This window comes from Bos grunniens, chromosome 16 (genome assembly GCF_055505025.1).
Source record: "Bos grunniens cultivar Pamir isolate PY7600 chromosome 16, Bosgru_T2T1.0, whole genome shotgun sequence".
Classification (NCBI taxonomy): domain Eukaryota; kingdom Metazoa; phylum Chordata; class Mammalia; order Artiodactyla; family Bovidae; genus Bos; species Bos grunniens.
Window position 1 is genome coordinate 53644607 of NC_141180.1, and position 26457 is coordinate 53671063.

General features: G+C 38.9%; 1 protein-coding gene across 6 annotated transcripts in view; it reads left to right on the forward strand.

Moving 5' to 3' along the window:
• NVL (nuclear VCP like) overlaps nt 1-26457 on the forward strand; it is an 87415-nt gene that overhangs the window by 43155 nt on the left and 17803 nt on the right. For all 6 annotated transcript variants that reach the window (XM_086345181.1, XM_086345179.1, XM_086345182.1 and 3 more), the window contains 5 exons: nt 1873-1992; nt 3590-3689; nt 15134-15240; nt 23009-23085; nt 26086-26174. In XM_086345181.1, the coding sequence (XP_086201307.1) occupies nt 1873-1992; nt 3590-3689; nt 15134-15240; nt 23009-23085; nt 26086-26174 (493 nt within the window). The remainder of the gene's footprint in view (nt 1-1872; nt 1993-3589; nt 3690-15133; nt 15241-23008; nt 23086-26085; nt 26175-26457) is intronic.

Genomic DNA, 26457 nt, shown 5'->3' on the forward strand with positions numbered 1-26457 from the left:
AATGTTAAAACTACTATCTTTTAGGGGTAGTAAAATATTTATAAATAAAGTTATGATGTCTGGGCTTTCCATCAAAATAACAAGAAGAAAGAAAGTGGACAGGGTTTAGATGAAATAAAACTGATCATGAATTGTGTTGATAATTATGAAGCTGGGTGATGGAGGTATTTGGGATTCATTACATTATTATGTCTACTTTCATTATATGTTTGGAACTATAAAAACAAAGCCACTTTTTATAAATGTTATGTGTTCTTTTATAACTTGATTTTGTTATTTTTGTTAAACATTATAATATTTTCCTTGTTGATATATTGCCTCTAGTTATTAGTTTTATGTGTAGTAGTCTATTGAATGACTTATAACCACAGTTTTAAAAACTTTGTTACAACCTAGAGGGATGCATGGATTGGGAGATAGGAGGAAGGTTCAAGAGGGAGGGGAAATATGTATACCTATGGCTGATTCATGTTGATGTATGGCAGAAACCAACATAGTATTGTAAAGCAATTATTATCCTTCAATTAGAAATTTGAAAAAAATAAAAACTCAGTTTTTTTTCTGGATAGATGTTTAAGTTGAGCATTATATACAAGTCAAAGTGCAGCAACAAAGACCCAGTGCAGCCAAAATCAATTAGTTTAAAATGATAATAATTTTAAAATACCTACTGAATGTTTCAGTTCAGCATTCCAAATTTAATTTTTGTTAATTTAGATTTTTTCAGGAAACTAAATTGGTCTGCTGTATTTGTACACTGTGCAGGATGTTATGGTCACAGAAAAATTAGAAATGGTCATGGCTTCTGCTTTCCAAGGACTTATGTTGTAATATGGTGAAGGTATTGTAGAATAGCTCAGAAATTACAACAGTAGGAGGTGCTATAAGAGATGAGAGAGCGATGGGAAGAAAGATCAATGATCGTTTAGACTGCAAGAACTGTGTTGAGGTAGGTTGGAAAAGCAGGTCCTGTGAGAGAAGCAGAGTAAGGCAAAGTACAATGAAAGCTATAGGACAGATCTGAAGAAAAGGAGATCTCCTCAGATAGAAAACAGAAGTGCTTTAATCGCTGTCATCTCTGATGTCTTCTGTGCCTTACTTTCATATGGCCATGTAGTCATACAGTAATATAAAAGATACTTTAGATATAATTGGTGTTGTAAAGATGTTTTCAGATTCTGTCTTATTTAGCAATATTAGAAAAAAAGCTTTTCTTAGTTAACTAGGTTGAAATTTTACACAAATAATTTTTTGTGCCTAGCTAAAAGTGAAACTATTTTACATATAACTTTTTATTTTAGTTAGTTCTAATGTTATAGCTGCCTGTGAATTGCTTTGTATTTTGATTTTACCATACAGTATGCATTTATGAAACCTGGTAGATATCTAGCTGGCTTGATTTGCCTCCTCTGATGCTATATTATGATCATGAGTTCTTCCTTTAGCAAGATGACCTATATAGAAACAACAGTAGGACAGTAAGTTGTCCTCTTTGCATTTAAAATACTGTTGAATTAATGAAAATATATGCTGGGTGTTTTATATGCATAAAGCTTTGATCAGTTCTAAAATGCCATAGAATTGTGGAATTTTTCTTGACCTAGAAGAGACCTTATATTCTATTTAGTCTTCGTTTTATAAATGAGGAAATTTATAATAAGTTTAAATAAGACTTAATTTTACGAAGTCGAACCAAATAAAACTATTTTTGTAGGTCAAAATGGTTAAATGTCAGCTGTTGTCTGTGGTTTGACCTAATGCTTTTTGAACTCTGATATATACATGTCATTTAAAACTAGTATTACTATAATTTGGCCCAAACTCCAAAGTTGAATTGTTTCTACATTTTATTTCCATTCTGTGTATGGTCAGTATGTTGGTGAGAGTGAGCGTGCTGTGCGACAGGTTTTTCAACGAGCCAAGAACTCAGCACCCTGTGTGATATTCTTTGATGAAGTGGATGCCTTATGCCCTCGAAGATCAGCCCGGGAGGTAGGTATCATAGTTTAGTGATTACAGATTTTTTTGAAGCACCAAACCTTTTTTAACTTCTTGTAAAGTTATGTAGAGTTCAAATAGTTGTTTTATAAAGTCATTCCTTGAGAACGCTGAGACTGTTTAAGTGAAGAAAGCTAGTAATTTGAAAACGGCCTAAGGATAACAGTTTTATTTTTATTAGTCTCTGTATTCATTTTGTTTTCCTGTGTATTATTTTGGTTTGTCATACCTGTTTGACACAAGTGTGTTGTTGGGAATGGAATGTTAGTTCTGGATAGCTTACCTTGTAATCTGATTATTCTTTTCAAGGTTCCTGAAACAGTAGAAAATATAATTTCAGACATCATGTGCTCTAAGTAGGGTCAGATAATACGCTTTAAGATTCAGCACCATTTCTATCTGGGGAAGATATGAATTGATCTGCATTAAATACCACTTGCATTACTACTGTGAGTCACGGTTCTTAGAAATTTCAGTACAATGAGTGCTCAGAAATAGGTCTCAGGAATACTGTTATAAAGAGCTGGAAGAGTAGTGAAGCATAGTATAAAAAAACACATAACCTTTCTCTTGGATGTTGCCCTGAGCTTTGTATTACATGCTTCACGGAAAAGAGAAAAGGCCTCAGCGTCCCAGCTGATAGCTCTGGATATCCAGTGTCCTGGGGAGTCTGATCTGGCATCCAAACACTGAGTCTTGGGACTTCCCTGGCAGTCCAGTGGTTAAAACTTCACATACCAATACAAGGGGTGCACGCTTCATCCTTGGTCAGGGATCTAAGCTCCCACATGCCTTGTAGCCAAGAAACCAAACCTAAAACAAAAAATATTGTAATAAATTCAATAAAAACTTTAAAGATGGTCCACATCAAAAAAATCTTTAAATACCTTAAAAACGAGAGCTGAGTCTAGATTTGCCTAAAGGGAAATTCACTGTAGCTGTTAGATCTTTTTAAAAAATTTATTTTATTGATGTATAATTGATTTACAGTGTTGTATTAATTTGTATTAAAGCTAACTGATGGTATTAATTATACTAATATTGATATTTAGTGCATTAATATTTATGTTATTTGTTATATTAATATTTAATATTAATGCAATTAATATATATATAATATTAATTGTATTAAAGCAAATTGATTCAGTTATACACATGTACATTTCTTTTCATATTCTTTTCCATTATGGTTTATCACAGGATTTTGAATTCTCAGCTGTTCACAGGATTTTGAATTCTCAGCTGTTGCTTCTTCAACTGACTCAGAAGCGTAAAACTTTGGGACTAGCTGAGCCTGAGACTGAATTTCATTTCTATCTTTATCTAGCTTTGAGACCTTGGACGAAGAGCCTCTCTCAGCCTTGGTTTCCTCATCTGAATTGTGGATAGTAGCAGGATTGCGGGGGAAGCACTCTGACAAGAACATGTTTTGCACAGTGATCAGATACAGTGACTTCTGGAAATGATATTATATCTTTTGACAGAAACTTTCATTCAAGTTAGCAATTACAATGTTTTGTATGAAAAAAAAATAGCAGTGTGTTGTTCTTTTTATTAGGAACTGATGGAGCTATATTTATTAATGTTTTAGACAGGGGCAAGTGTCCGAGTGGTGAATCAGCTGCTTACAGAGATGGATGGTCTGGAAACACGTCAGCAAGTTTTTATTATGGCAGCCACTAACAGACCAGGTAAGAAAGAAGATTATAAAACAGCTTAGTTGTAAAACGGACAACTGAGCGTAGTCGTCTACTGAGCTTAGCCAGTGAATGGAGGCTGAATCATCACGTGGCCCCTGTGTTTTGTTCTTTCCAGCATCCTTGAGTATTGTCTTCCTCTCTACTGTACCTCACCCATCACTTCCTCCCGATTACATTGAGGAGCCACATAAACTTAAAAACAGATGTTCTGGGTCTCTCTGCTTGTATTGATGCTTGTTTAGCAGTTCTGTCCCATTGTATTCTATCCTGTGACATTCTGTGTGGTTGTTTATAACTTCTTTCCTGGTTAGCTTTAAGAAATCCGCTCTTGCCTAATGTACTGGTCAGCTATTGCTGCGTGACAAACTGCTACCATACTTAGTGTCTTAAAATCACCATTTTTGCATTGTTCCTCATTTTGTAGGTCAGGAATTCAGGGAGGGCTTGTCCAGGGGGTTCATCTGTGATCCACATGCCACCAGCAGGCATGGCTGGGCCAGAGAATCCCTTCCGAGGTGACTTCTCTACTCGTGTCTGGTGCCTTGGTGCTCCTTGGCATTATGCCTCCCCTTTCCCTCAGCAGTTGTCCTCTTCCAAGGCCTCGCCATGTGGCTTGACTTCTGTTAGCATGGCTCTCTGAGTACTCCCCTTCTTAGACAACAGCTGGATTCCAAAGAGATAAAGGCAGAAGTTGCCATTCCTCTTTAAGGTAAGGCCCAGGTTAGACAAATTCTCTTTGTCAGGACAGTGACAGGAAGAGCCAGATTCAAAGGGGGAGAATTCGGAATGTAAAAACATGTAGTTATCTTTAATCCTTGTTATGTAAATTTTTCTCTCATCATATTCTTTGTGTTATGGTGCAAGTTATACATTCAGCCTTACGGTTTGGTGTTGTATATGGATCAGTTATATCAGTATAGTTTTCTTTAATCTCAGAAGATTTACTTTTTCACTCATTTCTACAGAATTTTTATTATATGCCTGGTCCTACTGAGCTTTGGGAATTCAAAGGTTAACAATTCAGAAAAACTTATTTGCCTGCATATGTTCTGATTTGGGGCTGAACAGGGAATAAGTAATAGGCAGTCCAATAAAACAGGGTAAGAGGATGGAGAATGTCTATTTTGGGGAAAGGAATGCTAACTTAGATATGATGGTCCAGGAAGCCTTCTTCAGAAGAAGTGACATATGAGCAGGAAACCAAATAATGTGAAGAATTGAGCCATACAATAATGTGAGAGAAGGCGTTCCAGGTAGGAAACAGTAAGTGTAAAGGCCCTGAGGTGAGAACAAGTTTGGAGAACCAGCTCGGCTAGTGTGTCTCAAGTGAGAAGACCTGCGGGGGGCGGGGGAGTCAGTAATGGAGAGGAGCAAGGGGCCTTTCAGGCCACAGTATGGGGTCTGGGTTTTATTCTGCCGTGAAGATTTTTTGAATGGGAATGATGTGATCTAGTTTTCTTTTTATAAAATACATGACTTTTTTTATTAATAACTTTGTATTTTGAAACATTTATAAACTCACAGGAAATCATAAAAAATAATGCATAGACATTCCATTTACCCAGTTGTTACATTTTACATAACTATGGTACAAAATCAAAACCAGGAAATAGACATTTGTGTAATTTTGTCTATTTCTGTGCTGTTTTAGCACATGTGTAGATTCATGTAATCCAATTGCAGTCAACACAAGAACTGTTCCATCACCACACAGACCTCCTTCCTGCTGTCCCTTTATGGAAATAACCACCTCTCTCCCCCCATCTCTAACTCAGGGCAACTGCTAGTCTGGTCTCCATTTCTATAACTGTATCACTTTAAGAATTTTGTATGAAAGTAATCATACAAATTGTGACCTGTAGGTTGACTTTATTCACCTATTCTAATGCCCATGTTGTTCAGTTGCTAAGTCGTGTCTGACTCTTTGCAGCCCAGTGGACTGCAGCACACCAGGCTTCCCTGTCCTTCACCATCTCCCAGAATTTGCTCAAACTCATGTCCATTGAGTCGGTGATGCCATCCAACCATCTCATCTTCTGTGTTCCTCTTTTCTTCCTGCCTTCGATCTTTCCCAGCATTAGAATTCTTTTCCAATGAGTCAACTCTTCACATCAGGTGGCAAAATATGAGACTGATTGAAATTCTTGTATGTATCAATAGGCTGTTCCTTTTCAGTACTGAGTAATATTCTATGGTGTGGAGGTAGGTCCTGGTTTGCTTAACCATTCTCTTCTTGGGGGCATTATGTTCATTTCCAATTTTTGAGTGCTTCATGTAAAGCTGCCCTGAACACCTACATACAGGTTCTTGTGTGGACATAATTTGTTTCTTTGAAATAGATGCCTGGGAGCATGGTTGCTGGGTCATATGATAAATATATGTTCATTTTTAAAGAGGTTGTCAGACTTTGCTTGAGTAACTGTGATTTCTATCAATAAGGCTAAGAGAGATTCAGTTTTTCTTGCATCTTTGTCCCAGTCTATAGCTTGTCTTTTCATCATCTTATTTCCTTTTATACATTACTTTCTGAGGACCATGTCTAAAATCTGTTTTTCAAAACTATGTTGCAAAGATTGTCTCCAGTGTTTTCTTTCAAAGTGTTGTGGTTATGTTTCACACTTAAACTGTGATCTGTTGTTAGGTCACTTATGTGAGGCACAAAGTTTAGGTCAAAGGTTTTTTTTTCCCCCTGTGGTATCTAGTTGTTCTACCATCATTCATTGAAAAGACTCCTTCCTCCACTGAGTCACTTTTACACCTTTTTCAAAAATAAGTTGGTCAGTGCTGGCAATGAATAATTGGAGTTTGAAATTGAAAATACAATACCATTTACATCAGCACCAAAAAGAAAGAAAAACAGGGACTTAGGTATAAGTTAATAAAATATGTACAAGATCTGTATGAAGCAAACTATGAAACTCTGATGGAAAAAAGTCAAAGATCTGAATAAATAGATATCTCTTGTGTCTGATAGGAAGACTCAGTGCTGTCAAGATGTTGGTCTTCCCAGTTTGGTCTATAGATTCAAAACAATCCTAGCAAGTTTTTTTTAAAGAACATTTGTTTCTAAAGTTGATATTGAAGGGCAAAGTTTATATTCTAAAGTTTATATGGAAGTGCAAGTTTATTCTAAAGTTTATATGGAAAGGCTAAAGTTTATTTGGAAACGCAAAAGACTCAGAAGAGCAAGCACAGTATTAAAGGAGAGAACAGGGACTTCCCTGATGGTCCACTGGTTAAGAATTCACTTGCCAGGGCAGGGGATTCGGGTTCAATCCCTGGTCCAGGAAGATTCCACAGGCCTCTGGCATTGAGGCCCGTGAACCACAACTGCTGAAACCTGCATGCTATAGAGCCTGTGCTCTGAAACAGGAGAGGTCATGGCAGTTGAGAAGCCTGTGCACCACCATTGGAGGGTAGCCCCTGCTTACCACAACTAAAAGCCTGTGTTCAGCAACAAAGACCCAGCGCAGCCAAAATATAAAAAGTAAATAAAAATTTAAATAAACAAAAAAGAATAAAATTGGAGGACTGGCACTACCCAGCTTCAATATTTATTATAAAGCTGTGATAATCAAGACAGTGTAGTACTGACGAAAGGATAAGATAAATCAATGGAACCGAACAGAAGCCAGAAATAGACCCACACAGATATAGGCGACTGATCTTTGACAAAGGAACAAAGACAGTATCCTAACAGAAAGGATAGTCTTTTCAACAAATGGTGCTGTAACAGGTGTACACTCACATGCAAAAAAAAAAAAAAAAACTAGACGTAGATCTTACGCCTTTCACAAAAATTAACTTAAAATGATATTCTTAACCTTGGGGATCTGTAGCTAGAATTTAAGGGATCTAGACTTCACTTTCACTTCTCACTTTCATGCATTGGAGAAGGAAGTGGCAACCCACTCCATTGTTTTTGCCTGGAGAATCCCAGGGACTGGGGAGCCTGGTGGGCTGCCGTCTGTGGGGTCGCACAGAGTCGGACACGACTGAAGCTACTTAGCAGCAGCAGGACCCTACATGGGGCTTCCCAGGTGGTGCTAGTGGTAAAGAACCCATCTGCCAGGAGATGCAGGTTCAGTCCCTGGGTGGAAAGATCCCTGGAGGAGGGCATGGCAGCCCACTCCAGTATTCTTACTTGGAGAATCCCATGGACAGAGGAGCCTGGCTAGCCACAGTCCATAGAGTCACAAAGAGTCAGACACGACTGCGTGACTTAGCACGCATGCACACGCATGCAGACATGAGCCTAAATGTGACAAACTTTTAATTTCACCAACGTCTAACTGAATTTTAGCATTTCCCTAAATTATGAACGTTGGTGACAAGACAGAGTATACCTGGAACTGTGAACTTGTAGCTATTTCTCTGTCACCTTACAGTCTTTGCAGATATCACACAATACTGTTAATATCTATACTACTCCACAATTAGTTTAATCAGACTTGCTGTTTAAGATATTATTAAGGAAGTACATGTATTATTAGAAACTTCCCTGGTGGCTCAGACGGTAAAGCGTCTGCCTACAATGTGGGAGACCCAGGTTCGATCCCTGGATTGGGAAGATCCCTTGGAGAAGGAAATGGCAACCCACTCCAATACTCTTGCCTAGAAAATCCTATGGACGGAGGAGCTTGTTAGGCTACCGTCCACAGGGTCGCAAAGAGTCAGACACGACTGAGCGACTTCACTTCATATGTGTTATTCAAAATTTTGTTTTCCTAACAGTTTGATAACTTTTAATACCATTGATTTCTTTGTAATCCTGTGCATTTTGCATTATGCATTAAAGCAAGTTTTTGACAAGGAGTCCATACATTTCACTGTAGTCCCAAAGGAGTTCTTAACATAGAGGAGCATCTGAGTTAGAAGATCCATGGTCCAGGGCAGAATTGGTGTGAGTGTGGTGGGAGAATTAAGAAGTGATCAGTGGGAGCTGATCCCACTTTGGGATATATTTTGAAGGTTAAACCAATAGAAAGTACTGTAATTAGATGTGGATGTGAGACAGAGAATAAACAAAGGTTACTATTAGATTTTTTTACCTAAAAGCTAGGTAAAAAGTTTGCTACTTGTTGAAATGGAGAGCACTTGGAGAGAAGTAAGTAGGTTTCTATTTTATATCAGTTTCTTTTGCTATTATCATACCTAAGCAATCATTGCCTATCCTGAGGTCACAGAGATTAACTCCTACGTTTTCTCTTAAGAGTTTTATACTTTTAGTGCTCATATTTAGGTCTTTGATCCATTTTGAGTTAATTTTTCCTGTTGTGAGAAAGGTGTTCATCCTTTTTCAGGCTATTCATGTGTCTCAGGATCCTTTGTTGCAAAGACTAATCTTTTCCCCATAGAATTGTCTTGGCAGCATTGTTGAAAATTGAAGGTCCATCGGTAACAAGTTATTTTCTGTAAGTTGAAAGTTGCTACTGTTAGCTCTTAAATTTTAGCTTTTTTTGAGTACTTAATAGGATAGCTAAAAAGCCTCTTGATGAAAGTGAAAGTGGAGAGTAAAAAAGTTGGCTTAAAGCTCAACATTCAGAAAATGAAGATCATGGCATGTGGTCCCATCACTTCATGGGAAGTAGATGGGGAATCAGTGGAAACAATGTCAGACTTTGTTTTGGGGGACTCCAAAATCACTGCAGATGGTGACTGCAGCCATGAAATTAAAAGACGCTTACTCCTTGGAAGAAAAGTTATGACTAACCTAGATAGCACATTGAGAAGCAGAGACATTACTTTGCCAACAAAGGTCCGTCTAGTCAAGGCTATGTTTTTCCTGTGGTCATGTATGGATGTGAGAGTTGGACTGTGAAGAAAGCTGAGCGCCACAGAATTGATGCTTTTGAACTGTGGTGTTGGAGAAGACTCTTGAGAGGCCCTTGGACTGCAAGGAGATCCAACCAGTCCATTCTGAAGGAGATCAGCCCTGGGATTTCTTTGGAAGGAATGATGCTAAAGCTGAAACTCCAGTACTTTGGCAAGACTCTGATGCTGGGAGGGATCAGGGGCAGGAGGAGAAGGGGACGACAGAGGATGAGATGGCTGGATGGCATCACTGACTCGATGGACGTGAGTCTCAGTGAACTCCGGGAGTTGGTGATGGACAGGGAGGCCTGGCGTGCTGTGATTCATGGGGTCGCAAAGAGTCAGACACGCCTGAGTGACTGAACTGAACTGAACTGTATAGGATAGCAGTTGCTTTTTGATCAATAGCTGAGGAAGAGTTTCTCCTGTTCTGCATCTGTCTGATTTGTAAGCGAATGGATTTTGTCCTTAAATCTTTAGAATTGTTGATGACTTCTTCATTGCAAAGATAAGAATTGTTCTGTTAGAAACCGAAGAGGGTAAGAATTATTATCTTGAGTCTTCAACTTAAAGTTCTGACACAATTAGGTAAGGAACCATTTAGGAAACTGTAAAAATAATCCAAGTAGAAGATGATAGTTTGAATCAGGTAATATCTGGGGGTAGAAAGAATCTGAATATGTTGTATCATAGAGTTGACAGGATTTGCTAATGGCTTGAATATAGATGTGGAAGAATGGAATCCAGTATGACTCCCAAATTTCAGGCCTGAAAAACTGGAAGGATCTGTTGGCCTTAACCAGGGTGGGAACTGATGGAGAAAGATCGGAATCTCAGTCATCATTAAGATGCCTGTAGTGAAACAGAATTGTTGAGTATGAACCAGCTTTTCTTTGAGAAATGATGTAATACATGAAAATTTATAAGAGCTTTTGTTGGAGCATTGTTCAAGTCATCTAACCCCCCCCCCACCCACCCTAGCATGCACACTTTATGGCATGTAAGGTTCTCAGGATGCTTTTTACTGTAAATAAAGTAAGTAAATAATTTCTTAAAATAATAAACTCTAAAATACTAAATGTGATGTTTGTCAGTAAGAGAGTTTAAATTATTATTAAAGTCCTAAACTAAGAATCCTTTCTAAATACAATAGGGATTGTTTATATCAAGCTTTATTTTGAGACATGCCGATCTGGCTTTAAGACCTACATTTGTGGACTTCCCTGGTGGTCCAGAGCTGTGCTCCCAGTGCATGAGGCGCAGGTTCAGGCCCTGGTCAGGGAACTAGAACCCACCTGCCTCAACTGAGAGTTTACATGCCATAACAGACCTGGTGCAGCCAGATAAATAAAACTAAATAAATAAAAATTTAAAAAAAAAATCTGCATTTTTATGTTTAAAATAAAAGATGTTTTCACAGCATGGTATTGGCATAGACATAGACATATAGATCATTGGATTATAGAATCAAAACAATGTTTCTACAAATATGTGGACAGTTGACTTTTTTTTTTTAATAAAGCACAAAGGCACTGGTGGGAAAAGGATGACCTTTTCAGTAGTGATGGGACAATTGAATATCCATATGCAAGAAGAGTAAACTTTGATCCATACCTTTTATGATGTGTAAAAATGAACTCAAATGATCAAAGACCAATGAAAATCCAAAGCTACAAGACTGCTAGAAGAAAACATAGGGTAAAATTTTTTCTACCTTGGATCAAGCAAAAGATCTCATAGATGTGATATCAAAAGTGCAGTCTTTCAAGCAAGTGGTTTAATTGAAATGGTCTTCAGAGGATGCCACTAAGAGAATAAAAAGACCACAGACTGAGAGAAAATTTGCAAAGCATGTTATTTGATAAAGGATATTTCATCAACTCAACAACATAACTAAAAACTCAACAGCAACAAAAGGTATTAAAAATAGGCAAAAGATTTGTCTATAATCCAATAATCCAATGATTATTATATCCATCTATATAATCCATCTATAATCCAATGATCTATATGTCTATGTCTATGCCAATACCATGCTGTGAAAACATCTTTTATTTTAAACATAAAAATGTACAGACACCTCATCACAGAAAGTATACAGGTGACAGATGAAAAGGTGCTCAGTGTCATTAGTCATCAAGGAAACGCAGATTAAAGCTGCAGTGAGATATCACTGCCAACCTTAGGATGACTAAAATGAAAGAGACTAATTATAGGGCCTTTCATGGATGCCGAGTCTGTGAGAGTATACGTGAGTGCCAGGCGGGAGGGCACCAGGAAGACCCAGCTGAAGGTGTACGGATTTGAGCCTCGATATTTCTAAGCCAGGATTTAGAAATGCATTGTGATTCCTGTCCATTAGACTGTGAAGTTATGTAGGTAATCTTGGAAACTATGATGACGGCTGAATTGGAATGACCTTTAGGCTATTTTGGACCACTCCAAAGAATGTGGGTTGCCAGAAACCCTCCCAGCTTTGCTTTTGTTGAATTGGAAGATCCCTGAGATGCAGGGCTAGATGGGAGAACACTATGTGGGCATCTAGATGAGAGGTTTGAGAGTTCCACCGTTGGTGTTCGCACTGGACAAGAGGTTTTCCAGTTGGTGTGGAATCCTAGAAATTTCAAAAAAGTTAGTTTGCCTTTGCTTTGGGTCAGAAGTTCTGTATGTGATTTCCTGGTGGTGGGCTTCCCTATTGGCTCAGAGGGTTAAAGCATTTGCCTGCAATGCGGGAGACCTGGGCTTAATCCCTGAGTCAGGAAGATCCCCTGGAGAAGGAAGTGGCACCCCACTCCAGTATTCTTGCCTGGAAAATGCCATGGACGGAGGAGCCTGGTAAGTTACAGTCCATGGGGTTGCAAAGAGTTGGACGTGACTGAGCAACTTCACTTCATCAGTATCTCATGACTTCCTACTTTTGCATTCCAGTCCCCTATAATGCAAAGGACATCTTTTAGGGTGTTAGTTCTAGAAGATCTTGTAGGTCTTCATGGAACCGTTCAGTTTTAGCTTCTTAAGCATTACTGGTTGGGGCATAGACTTGGATTACTGTGATATTGAATGGTTTGCCTTGGAAATGAGCAGAGATGATTCTGTTGTTTTTGAAATTTCGCCCAAGTACTGCATTTTGGACTCTTGTTGACTCTGATGGCTACTCCATTTCTTCTAAGGGATTCTTGCCCACAGTAGTAGATATAATGGTCATCTGAGTTAAATTCCCCCGTTCCCATCCATTTTAGTTCCTGATTCCTAAAATGTTGATATTCACTCTTTGCATCTCCTGTTTGAATCAGTTTGTCCTGATTCATGGACCTAACCCAACAGTCCAGGTTCCTGTGCAATGTTAATGTTGTTCTTTACAGCACGGGACCTCACTCCCATCACCAGTCACATCCACAGTTGGGTGTTCTTTTCACTTTGGCTCCGTCTCTTCATTCTTTCTGGTGGTATTTCTCCACTCTTTCCAAGTAGCATATTGAGCACCTACCGATCTGGGGAGTTCATCTTTCAGTGTCATGTCTTTTGCCTTTTCATACTGTTCATGGGGTTCTAAAGGCGAGAATACTGGAGTGGTTTGCCATGCCTCCTCCAGTGGACCATGTTTTGTCAGAATTTTTCACCATGATGCATCTGTCTCGGGTGGCCTTACACGGCATGGTTCATAGTTTCACTGAGTTAAGGTAAGTTGGTTCGTAGTTTCACTGAGTTATGTATATGAATACATAGCTCTTTGTAACATTCTTTATTTGGAAATTTGAGACTATTCAAGATAACTGTGGCCTCCAGTTTAAGGGTACATTATAGAGCTGAACTTTGAGATACTGTGTAAGAATTTTTTTCCATACTGTCATTTGTCATATATTTTGTGAGAATTCTTGGGATTAAAGTTTTGGTTACAAATTGTTGTTTTAACCTGAAAGCCTGTTTTTTCCTTAAAGAACTAAAATATTGTGTAATAGTTTAATCCACTATTACCATAGTACTTGTCCCATAGAAGGCAGTTGATTACACAAATCTTATTTTGTAAAGAAACACAATTGAGGGTTTTGAATTGAAGGAAGACTTTGGTTGTCTTACCTTAGTGATGGTACACTTTTAGGAGTAGAAACCAGTTCAAAGTTCATGATACTCAGTGACCAACATTTTAAAATACAGTTACATGATACATTAAAATTCAGTTTCCCTAAAAAAAGAAAAACTTTTATCATTAGTACGAAAACTTCCCACAAAGCTTTAAAAATTGCTTCCATTTTATGTAATTTGAGATATTACGTGGTAATTCTACATTGATCCATCATGACGTAAAACGCACTTTATGACTCAGAGGTAACTGCAGAATTGAATATGGAGGCACACATATCCTTCCACTTAGAAATGGAGAGGAGTTGTAATTTCAAGGTTTTGTACAATTAGATTAAATCATAATGCAACAACAACAAAAGATTAACTGTACTAAGAACTGACAAGGATACAGAGTATATGAATGTATTACTGTTGGCAGTGTAAGATGGTACAGCTTGTATGGAAAGCAGCTTGTTGATTTTTAAAAGTTAAATGTACACCTGCAGTGTGTTATTGCCATACTGCTTTGCATCCCATACACAGGTATTTACTGAAGAGAAACAAAAGCATATACAAAGACTAGTACTTGAGTGGTCACAGCATCTCTGTTTATAGTAGTCCAAAACTGGAAATGAACCAAATGTTTGTCAACAGAAGAATTAAAAAACAAATGTGATATAGCCACACAATGGAATGCCGCTCAGCAATAAAAAACAGTTAAGTACTGATACATATGACAACTTAGGTGAATCTCGAAATAATTATGTTGAGTAAAAGAAAGCAGACAGTATATGCTGTATGATTCCACTTACATAAAATTCAAGAAAATGCAAACTAATCCATCGTGATAAAACGGATCAGTGGCTGCCTAGGATAAGGGAATTTAGGGAAGGACAAGAGAGAGAGGAAATCATCAGTAAAGTGGAATCATCAGTAGAAAGGAATCATCAGTAAAAAGGAATCATCAGTAAAGTGTACTCCATTTTTAAAGTGCAGTGGTTTCCTAAGACCACAATGTTTACGAACCTTTGCCCTGTAGAGTCAGGTAACCCCTAGGCTTGTCAGACACGTGGTGGTGAAAGTGTCAGGCTTCATTCTGCAGGGTGGAGCTGGATTTGAGAGAACTGAATATGTATTTTAGGAAGATAACTCTGGCAGCATTGTAAGGGGTCCCAGGGAGGGGAAATTTAGAAAAGAACCAGTTAAGGGGACATTACATTTGGCCTTGACTGAGGTTCGAGGTAATTGGAAGCAGACTTGATAAAATTGATAGAATGTGTCACCAATTAGAAGGAAGGGAGAAACCTGCCTGGTATTTGGGGGACAGGCAGGGGTCATCATATAAGTTTGAGAATCCTGAAGGAAAACAGGTTTGGGGCAGGAGGTGGATAGATAGACTTCACTTTTTTAAGGACAAGGAGAATCTTTTATTTCTAAAACTACTGTAATTTATCAGTTTTTTTCTCTTAAAAATGTACTCTTCCTGTCTCTCATGTTAATTATATTTTGTAAAAGATTTTATTTTATTTATTTAAGGCTTTTCCTCCCTTTGTCTCTAGATATCATTGACCCTGCAATCCTGCGCCCAGGCCGCCTGGACAAAACACTCTTTGTGGGTTTACCACCCCCAGCAGATCGTCTCGCCATCTTAAAAACTATCACAAAAGTGAGTAAAGGAAATGGTATATTTTTGTATATGTTTCTGACATTTTAAATATAGATAGGTTTAAATATTGCCCAACCTATATCTCCCAAGGGAGAAGGTGAACTATTATTTATAATTTTTTAATTAATTTTTATTGGATTGTAGTTGCTTTACAGTGTTGTGTTTCTACTGTACAGAAAAGTGAATCAGCTATATGTATACATATATCCCCTCTTTTGGGGATTTCCTTCCCATTTAGGTCGACACAGCACTGGAGTTCCCTGTGCTATATAATAGGTTCTCCTTAGTTACCTATTTTATACATATATGTTACCTAGTGTATACATACATGTCAGTCCCAGTCTCCCATTTCCTCCCACCACCCCTCTTTCCTCCTTGGCACCCATACATGTGTTCTCTACTACTTTTGCTTTGCAAATAAGATCATCTTTACCATTTTTCTAGATTCCACATATATGCATTAATATACAATATTTGTTTTTCTCTGACTTACTTCACTCTGTATGGCAGTTTTTAGGTTCATCCATTTCTCTACAAATGACCCAATTTCATTCCTTTTTATGGCTGAGGAATATCCCATTGTATGTATGTATGTCCACATCTTCTTTATCCGTTTCTCTATTGATGGACATTTAGGTCATTTCCGTGTCCTGGCTTGTGTAAATAGTGCTGCAGTGAATACGGGGGTGCTTGTGTGTTCTTGAATTATGGTTTTCTCCAGATATATGCGCAGTAATAAGGTTGCTGGGTCATTTGGTAGCTTTGAGAAACCTCATACTGTTCTGCATAGTGGCTATTATCAGTTTACATTCCCACCAGTGGTACACGAGGGTCACATGTCTTCATACCCTCTCCAGCATTGATTGTAGACTTTGATGATGGCCATTCTGACTGGTATGAGGTGATACCTCATAGTTTTGATTTGCATTTCTCTTGTAAAAGTGGCAAGAATACACAGAACTATATTTAAAAAGTCTTAATGACCCAGATAACCACAATGGTGTGGTCACTCACCTAGAGCCAGACATCCAGGAGTGTAAAGTCAGGTGGGCCTGAGGAAGCATTACTATGAACAAAGCTAGTGGAGGTAATGGAATTCCAGCTGAGCTATTTCAGATCGTGAAAGACGTGCTGTTAAAATGCTACACTCAATATGTCTGCAGTTTTTGAAAACTCAGCAGTGGCCACAGGACTGGAAAAGGTCAGTTTTCATTCCAATCCCAAAGAAGGGCGATGCCAAAGAATGTTCAAACTACATACAGTTGCACTTGTTTCACAAGCTAATAAGGTTATGCTCAAAATCCTTCAAGCTAAGCTTCAGCAGTATGTGAACTGAGAAATTCCAGATGTATGAGCTGGTTTTAAAAAAGGCAGAGGAACCAGAGATCAAATTGCCAACATCCGTTGGATCATAAAGAAGGCAAGAGAATTCCAGAAAAATATCTACTCTGCTTCATTGACTATGCTAAAGCCTTTTACTGTGTGGATCACAACAAACTGTGGAAAATTCTTAAAGAGATGGGAATACCAGACCACCTTACCTGTTGTCTCCTGAGAAACCTGTATGTACGTCAAGAAGCAGCACTTAGAACTGGACATGGAACAACAGACTGGTTCAGAATTGGAAAAGGAGTACGACAAAGCTATATATTGTCACCTGGCTTATTTAACTTATGTGCAGAATGCGAAATGCTGGACTGGATGAAGCATAAGCTGGAATCAAGATTACCAGATGAAATATCAGCAACCTTAGAAATGAAGATGATATCACTAAGGGCAGAAAATGAAGAGGAACTAAAGAGTTTCTTGATGAAGGTAAAAGAAGAGAGTAAAAAAGCTGACTTGAAACTCAACATTCAAAAAACTAAGATCATGGCTTCTGGTCCCATTACTTCATGGCAAATAGAAGGGGAAGAAGTAGAACCTGTGACAGATTTCATTTTCTTGGGCTCTAAAATCACTGCAGATGGTGGCTGCAGCTATGAAATTAAAAGACACTTGCTCCTTGGAAGAAAAGCTATGACCAGCCTAGACAGCATATTAAAAAGCAGAGACCTCACTTTGCTGACAAAGGTCTGTGTAGTCAAAGCTATGATTTTCCAGGAATCATGTATGATGTGAGAGTTTGACCACAAAGAAGACTGAGCACCGAAGAGTTGATGCTTTTGAACTGTGGTGCTGAAGAAGACTCTTGAGAGTCCCTTGGACTCCAAAGAGATAAAACTAGTCAATCCTAAAAGAAATCAACCCTGAATATTCATTGGAAGGACTGATGCTGAATCTGAAGCTCCAGTACTTCGGCCACTTGATACAGAGAACTGACTCACTAGAATAGACCATGATGCTGGGAAAGATTGAAGGCAAAAGGAAAAGATGGAAGCAGAGGATGAGATGGTTGGATAGCATCACTAGACTCAGTGGACGTGAATGAGCAAACTCCAGGGGATAGTGAAAGACGAGAGCCTGCTGAAGAGTTGGACACGACTTAGTGACTGAACAGCACCACAGTGAGGCCCCAGAAGGCTCCCTCCCTGCTTTCATCGTTTGATATTATAGCAAAAGGAAAGTCTGTGAACCAGAAAGTGGCCTTCACCAGACACCAAACCTACTGGCATGGCTTAGAGTCGGACAAAGAGTCGGACATGACTTAGTGACTGAAAAACAACAGACGTGATTATCCAGGAATCTTGTTTTTCTGTCGATCCATCCTGGTCAGGAATGGGCTTGTTTGATGTTGATGTTCTATAAAAAAAAAAGTGTTTATGTTCAACAGAAGAGCACCACTGCCTAGCTGTGAGCCCAGTCAACTCATAGCAATGCCATGGGCCACTTGCTGGATGTCAGGGCCTGCTTTTCTCTGTCTTGGTGGCTTTATATTTCCAGATTTTTCTATCATGAACATATAGCTGTATATTAGGGGGAGGGGTATGGAGAATTTTTTCCCAAACAAAAACATAAATGTTGAGGTTAAAAGGGAAGGGCCTAGAATTAGCTAGAAAGGCTTTTTGGGCAGCTTCCCTGCACAAAGTTGTGACTGTTGAAAGAAAAGAAAAAGCAAAAGACTGATAAAAATCTGTACAGCTTCGAAAGGAACTTTTGTGGGCTTGTGGTTTAGACCGTTAAATTGTCAGTTCTCAACATCTGTCTATGCTAAAGGCTAAGGAGGGCTCTGGGCCACTTTTTCTTTGACTTTGTTTTTGTAGCAGTTTCGAGTGTGTCGTGTTCTCAGACCCATTCCACAGGAAGGGACCCGCTCGGGCCTGGGCAGCCAGGCACATTTTGTTGCCCTCTGAGGAGAGCTCCTTGCACTGCATTTCACGTCCTTACCTCACTTTTCCCCTCCAGAGGCCTGAAATGTTTAAACATCTTTGTCGATGGCTAAAGCTGAAGCAGGGTAGAGGGAGGGGAAGCAGAATCTCTAACTTCAGGGCAGAGTCCACAAGGCAGACCTCCTGCCCACAGGTTGTCTTTGTAAAGACTCAGCCAAAAGTGAGGAAAATTGGCATTTTTAATGTTTAGTAAGCCCTTGTATTTCAAAGTTTGCTAGCTTTTTACTTAATGTCCCCAGATGGTTTTTATACTCTTTCCTCTTTTTCCAATTAATACTTGGAATATTATGGGGAGATTAGAATAAAATTCTTTAGTCTTGGTCTGAAAAGTATAGGTCAGAGCAACTTTTCAGTATCTCTTGGAGCCTAAGTTTCTTAAGAGAACAGTGAGCAATGACATACTGTTTATACTTTGTATTTGGTGATTCTGGTAATCATGTGATAATGAGAGGCTTATCACTAAAAACCCCCTTGGACAAGTGGAATTTTTTTCTTTCGTAATTTCCATTTCTTTCCTATAAGTGTTATTAAAACTTACCCTTTTCTCAGAAAGCCAGAAAGGTTGTTTGATGTCTGCCAATGCTTTGAGATAATAATATGCAATCTTTAAAATGGTGATAAAAATCCTACTGAAAGACCCAAGATTCTCAGTGTTTATAAAATGTGCTCCAGAAGACTAAAATGTATAAAACATCTCACCTAGAAGTATAACTGTTAAGTTTTCATGAGCTAAGATAAAAACATCTGATAGAATGATAAGTGATACTTATTAAACACTCTGTTCTAGGTACTTTGCATATATGAATATGCTTAATCCTTGCAACTGCTTTTTGAACTCTAATATTTAAATATTCACATGAATATTATTTCCATTTTACTGATGAACTAACTCTCTCAACAACAAGATACAGAGATGTGTGTTTCTTTTTATTTTTTATTTTATTGAAGCATAGTTGAAGAGTCCATCTCCAAAACTCTTCATTTTGCAGCCTAAAAATCTATCCCCATTAAACTCCCCATTCCACCCTCCTCCCACCCCTTGGCAACCACCTACTTTCTGTCTCTATGAATTTGAATACTCTTTCAGCTTCTCTGGTGGCTCAGGTCACCTGCAATGCAGGAGACCAAAGTTCATTCCCTGGGTTGGGAAGATCCCCTGGAGAAGGAGATGGCAACCCACTCCAGTATGCTTGGAGAACCCCATGGACAGAGGAGCCTAGGGGTACAGTCCATGGGGTCGCAAAAGTCAGATTCTTAAGAGACTATTTTTCTCTAACAGTTCCTTTGACTCAGCTTTCTCTAGTCATGAAATTATTGAGACTTCCATTAGAGTTTTATTAAGAGGGGCTTCCCTGGTAGCTCATATGGTAAAGGAATTTGCCTGCAATGCAGGAGACCTGGATTTGACCCTTGGGTTGGGAGGAGAAGGGAATGGCAACCCACTCAAGAGTACTTGGGAAATCCCATGGACAGAGGAGCCTGGTAGACTTTAGAGTCCATGAGGTTGCAGAGTCGGACACGACTGAGCATCTAGCACTTTGGCACTTTCAAGAGGTGATAAATCAGTAGTGAAGAAGACCAGTATAAAAAGTTTTAAATATTTTCAAACACATGTAAGTATCATTTTAATAAATGAGTCTCTATAGTATTTACATATTTGGTTTTATAAGCTTACTAATATTCCACTTAAACTTGTTCTAATTGCTCCCACTTGACAGTAAATAGAATTGACCTTTCATTTTACTTCTTACTGAAGGTCAGAAACATTTCCACATTTCAGTTAGGAATAATTAGATTTTAATGATCCCAAGATTCCTTAGCCCACATTTCTACACATTGGAAAGTAATGTTGTTACTGAAACTTTTGTAAGTATCTTATGTTGACCACACCACTGCTGCTACTGCTGCTAAGTCGCTTCAGTCGTGTCTGACTCTGTGCAACCCCATAGACAGCAGCCCACCATGCTCCCCCGTCCCTGGGATTCTCCAGGCAAGAACACTGAAGTGGGTTGCCATTTCCTTCTCCAGTGCATGAAAGTGAAAAGTCAAAGTGAAGTCGCTCAGTGGTGTCCGACTCTTAGCGACCCCATGGACTGCAGCCTACCGGGCTCCTCCATCCATGGGATTTTTCCAGTGCCTTCTCCATGACCACACCACACACACCCCCAAAAAAGGACAATTTGTTACTTTTTTCCAATTGATAATATATTGGGAGTTAATTTTTCTAAAATATTGCTCTTAGATAAGCATTTGTTTATTGTGTTCCTTTATATATTGAGCTTTCTCAAAATATTTAAAAGAGTGCCCTGAATATAGGAAGTTGGCGATTGCTCCCAGTATGTAGTTGTGAGAAAAGTTTCTCCTCTAGGGTGTCATAAAGAAAGCACTCAGATGTGATAGATGTTTTTGATAATATTCCTGTCAAATAATAGCACAATAATAACACAATAAACACAATATAAGCTTTTCAGTACTGAAGCTGGTGGTTGTCCTGGTGTAAGTTGAGGACATAACTAAAAACCGGCTCATTAAAAACAACTTGATGAAAGGTCAAAGACATGCATTCGGAGATGTGTGGGCCTCTGTGAAAGTCCAGCTTGACCCAAGAATAGAATTTAGATATTGAGAAATATAAAAGAAGTATCCTCAGGTATTCCTCCATGAATTGATTTCTTATGATTGAGTTTTTGATCAAAACAGACAATAGATAGTTTGAAGTAAAATTCTCTAGCAGCGCAGGGAACGTCCATATACTGGGTGACAGTCAGGGTAAGGTTGATAGTTTCTCAGGAACATTAAAGAGACTCATAAGGGCTCAGGCCTAATGAGGAAGCCTCTCGTCCCACCCCGTGCCTCCTCCTACAGTGGACTGGGACTCAACAAGGCAGTATTCTCAGCCTTTCCCACTGCAGACGTAGCTTGGAAAGTCCAAACATTTTTCTCCATCATAATAAGTCCTTATTACATGTTCATCATCACTATTTAAACAAGACTTCCCCTCCCTCTCTTAAATATAGCACCAAATTATCTCTATTTATCTGGTAATAAGATCTTGGGTTTTTGGAGGGGATTCCCTGGTGACCCAGTGGTAAGAACTTGGTAAGAACTTGGTGCTACCATGGACTTGGGGCCAGTCCCTCATCTGGGAACCTAGATCCTGCCTCCTTGAATCCCTGCCCACCTCTGCCCCCTGACAAAATTGAAAACATTGATATTAAAAGGAACCATAGGGGTCACTTAGTCTGTCTAGTTTTATATACAACCGGAGAGAGAAAGGAAAAAAGCACCAAAATTGTCTGCTGAGGTCACCCAGAGAGTTTACTTTCCCATGTTTATTTCACAGGTCAGAGTGGATTGAATGGGAAACATAACTTTCTTGAATTTGTGATAGATGAACATTTGCATTTTATCATATAATAGCAGCTAGCATATGTACAGTTTGTGAAATTGTTAAACATGCCCAGCTGCAGGGACACCTGCTGAGCATGTGCTAGAGGAAGGTGATGGCTCAAGTGCCAGGTCGTCTGACCCTCTGCTGAGAGCACCTGCTGAGCTAATATTTACACTTGAGGCTTAATGACATATGTTTATTTGCTGTTTTCCTATATATATATTTCTTCTTAAACTGTGTCCATGTAATATCTGCTACAAAGGAAAGACAGTATGCAGTGTAGATATAAGTTATGAATCAGAATAATAAAGCACATATAAGCCTACCATCTAACATCGTAAACTTTGTCACTAAAATCTGTTTTATTTGCCTCTGCAGTGTAAGTCGCTAAAAATGTTATTAAATATGTACTGTATGCATGCAAAGTACCATGTTAAGTGTTGTTGAAATTTTGAGACTGTTCTGATACTTGTCCTTTCTAGCATCTCTTGGTATGAGCTGGAGGGGAGTTGGCATCAGAGTGAGGGTTAAGTTTTAGATAAAGGGTTGGAAAAGAAGACATTGAGCACAGAGGGCTTTAGGCTTTTGTTGTAGAGCTGTTTGCTGATTGTTCTTTCCTGGCCACGGTCAGTGTTATTTCTCCCTTCCGAGCCAACCTCACACTAAAACTAAGCTAACATATACACATCAAAACTAATTACTGCTTGTGTATTTGCCATATTGAATCAGGCAAAGGAAATGTGAGTCTTCACCTTGGAAAGATGGAGGGTGTGGGTTTCGTTCTCGGTGTTTTGTTTTTGGCTGTGGTGCTTGCACGTTTGTCATACTTCACCAGCATGAACTGTTTGCCTTTGGCTTTCCCAAGTTTGGGATCTGCTTCTTAACCTTGTTTCTCAAAACTGAAATTTGTAAAAATCTGTAACACTAGTCTGGGAGTCAGTTACATTCATTCAGTCAAGCAGCCGTTACTGTCTGTTTAGAACCTATTATGTGGGGAAATACTGGTCTTTAAAGTCTCGACTAAAGTGGATGTTTCTCTCTCACTTAGAATGGTACAAAACCCCCACTGGACGCAGATGTAAACTTGGAAGCAATTGCTGGTGACCTTCGCTGTGATTGTTACACGTAAGTATGTCGGTCTCAGATCACTTAACTCTCTGAGGTCCCATTTCCTCATGTGTAAAATAAAGGAGAGTGATAGCAAAAGGATTAAGTTAGGAGTCCTGTAAAGCACTAGGGTCTGGCTCTTCCTCCTTCTTAGAGACAGGACCACCCATTTTGAGGCCCTGAGGAGTTCTCAGGAATAGGCGAGTCCTCTCGTGTGTCAGCTGCTGGTGTTCAGCCATCCTGACCGCCATCACTGCCCTTCACAGCTTGTCTCTCTGTCCTTCCAGAATATTGCAGGAGACATCTCATTACCAGCTGCCAAATTATCTAGGTGCTTCAGCATTTAAAAGAAAATAATCTACAAGCTTTTCAAGCCTCAGAATGCATTTTTCATAGCACACCTATTAATATCCACACAATCTATGAAAACAGGAGGTCAGATATTTCTACTTCATAGTTTATGGTTGTTACGAGTTTTTGTTGTTTTCTTCATTATCATAAAACTTCATTATAGTAACTTTCCCAATTTTGGGTCACAGGGAAGAAAATGAAATTCACATTTAACAGGGCACATCTCTCCCTCCGTTTGGGGTTTTTTTTTTTTTTTTAATGAGGTGGTGAATCTCAAAGCATGTGGGATCTTACTTCCCCAAGCAGGGATTGAACCCATGCTCCCTGCCATCGAAACATGGAGTTTTAACCACTAGACCACCAGGGAGTTCTCCTCTGGCTTATCCCTGTTGATTGTCCACAATATACTTGGTGTTCATGATATTCCTATAGCTGAAAGCCAAATAAATGTGCTTTCTGAAGCTAAGTCAGTCAAGGAAGGTAGTGTTTTAATCTTCGAGGTCTTCTAGAGTCTGTTGTTCACAGTGTAAATTTATATCCGAAGAACATAACTACCGGTACTGATACAGGCACCCAGTTCTTTCCAGTTCTGGTTGAAGATTTTCACAAAACTGTCTCATGAGATGATTACACTTGAAACCATGCTACTCACTTTTAGGGAGTGTGGCCAGGATCCAGGGTCTAATTTCCAGTTTTTTCATACATAAACATCTTAGGGATCTGAGTCTTGATCTTTGTTCTGCTACCGCTCCCCTAGTGCTCCTGAGAGATTTGCTGCACTCCAGTTGGGACTCTTGTCTCACTTAAAAAAGCGGTGACTGTCTCAGTGGAGGGGAAATGGTCAGTCCCAGGCCATGGTGTTGAAGGGCCTGTGTAAAAGCCCTGCATTACCTTTAAGGAGAATGTACCTTTTTCCCTCGTTGGGAATCAAATGCGTGCCAGTCTGTAGTTAACGAACTTACTGCTAAAGAAAATAGGACTTAAGTGAGTAGTTTATGTATTTGAGTGCTAAAATCTGAAAAGATTTTCAGTTGATAATAGAGGCAGTTTTGATGCAGAACTGACCCTGGGCCAATCTTTTGGATTATACCACATAGGAGGTCATTTATTAAATGGGTCAGGGTTAAACTTGAATGGTATATGTTTTGGGTTTTAATACCACTGTCATCACAGGGACTGTATAAGACTGCAGCCTTCAGCTACTTGTTACATTAGTTAATGGTGTCTCTGCACCAGTGTTGATTTAACATTTGGGGTTTCCCCCATGTCTCAGACAGTAAAGAATCTCTGTGAATGCAAGAGACCTGGGTTTGAGCCCTGGATCGGAAAGATGCCCTGGAGAAGGGAATGGCAACCCACTCTGGTATTCTTGTCTGAAGAATTTTATGGGCAGAGGAGCCTGGTGGGCTACAATCCATGGTGTCACATAGAGTTGGACATGACTGAGTGACTAACACTTTCACGCTTTTCACAAAGAAATGAATACCCTGGCATGTATGTACCCACTCCAGTGTTCTTGCCTGGAGGATCCCAGGGACGGGGAAGCCTGGTGGGCTGCCGTCTATGGGGTCGCACAGAGTCAGACACGACTGAAGCGGCTTAGCAGCAGCAGCAGCAAGAGCATATGTATGATTGTTAAATAATATTACAAACCTAACACCTAACCAGCAGAAACATTGAGTTCAGTTAATAATTTAAACTAAATTTAATAATCTTAGGTATGTGGATTATCAGCATTATATATTAAATTAGTTTGTCTAGAGATGAGGATTTTAATTTTAAAGATGAGGTTTTTATCTCCCAGTTGAAACTCTTTCTCAAAGAATCCTGTTAAAGATGTAATGTATTGAAACACCAGTCAACCCCAACATCTTTCATTGAACGCAAGAACCATGCTGATTCAGCATGTTATTACACAGACCAATTAAATGAAGGCTTGTTAGTTCTTGTCATATTTTAAGTAATTTATGATGTGTCAATTCAGCTTGAGCTTGAATCAAATGCATCAAACTCTTTAGCCTTTGTATTTTCCTTTTTTGAACTAGGGGTCCTAAATGACTTTTTATATAAGCTTAGTTTAGACTTTAGGTAATATATTAATGGTATATACTTGTAATGGGCCAGTTTGTACTTTAGCATGAGCCTTGTGAATAAAATTTTACAGTAAATAATGTGTAGGTTGCTTTCTTCTGACTGTTTGAGACTTTTTATATTAACATTACTATCTATAGTGATTAGCGTGAGAATATTTGACTCACTGCATGTTTCCTTCATAATTTCCTTTCTTCTAAAACTTAGAAGTATTTTGAGTAAAAACTAAAAGCTCTTTCCTAGTGACCATGATTGGTTTATCCCACCTTTATTGGTCAGTTTCTTTCCTAAACGTTTAATATGTGACTTAAAAGAAAATTACAGGACTTCCCTGGTGATCCAGTCCAGACTTTGCCTTCCAATGCAGGGCACACAGATTCGATCCCTGATCGAGCAGCCAAGATCCCACATGCTTCTTGGCCAAAAAACCAAAACATAAAACAAGCAATATTATCACAAATTCACTGCTTTCAAAAAATACATTTAAAGAAAAAAGGAAATTGCTTTCAGACTTTTTTCTGGGCTTTTGCACAGTGTCTAAGAATAAATGAGTTAAGAGCTCTTCTCTTATTTCAGGGGTGCAGATCTCTCTGCTTTGGTACGGGAGGCTTCTATCTGTGCCTTGAAGCAGGAAATGGCAAGACAGAAGAGTGGAAGTGAAAAAGGTACAGTTCTCGCCAGAATCTCTCAGTCCTAGTTAATTATCACTCTGGGTACATAATGCCACTGTTAACCTGGAAAATGACCATTTCCTAGCATTTATCATCTGTGATATTAAAACTGACACTTTTCTGATGAGACCTTTAGCAGCTGTTCTGGAATATTATATAACCTCTGTAGCTGACAACTATAATAATAGCAGTTACTTGGTGCCTTATACAATGTATTCTGTCTTTGCTTATCATCATACATATACTGTTTGCATCATGAGTTTGGTCTGTTTATCAG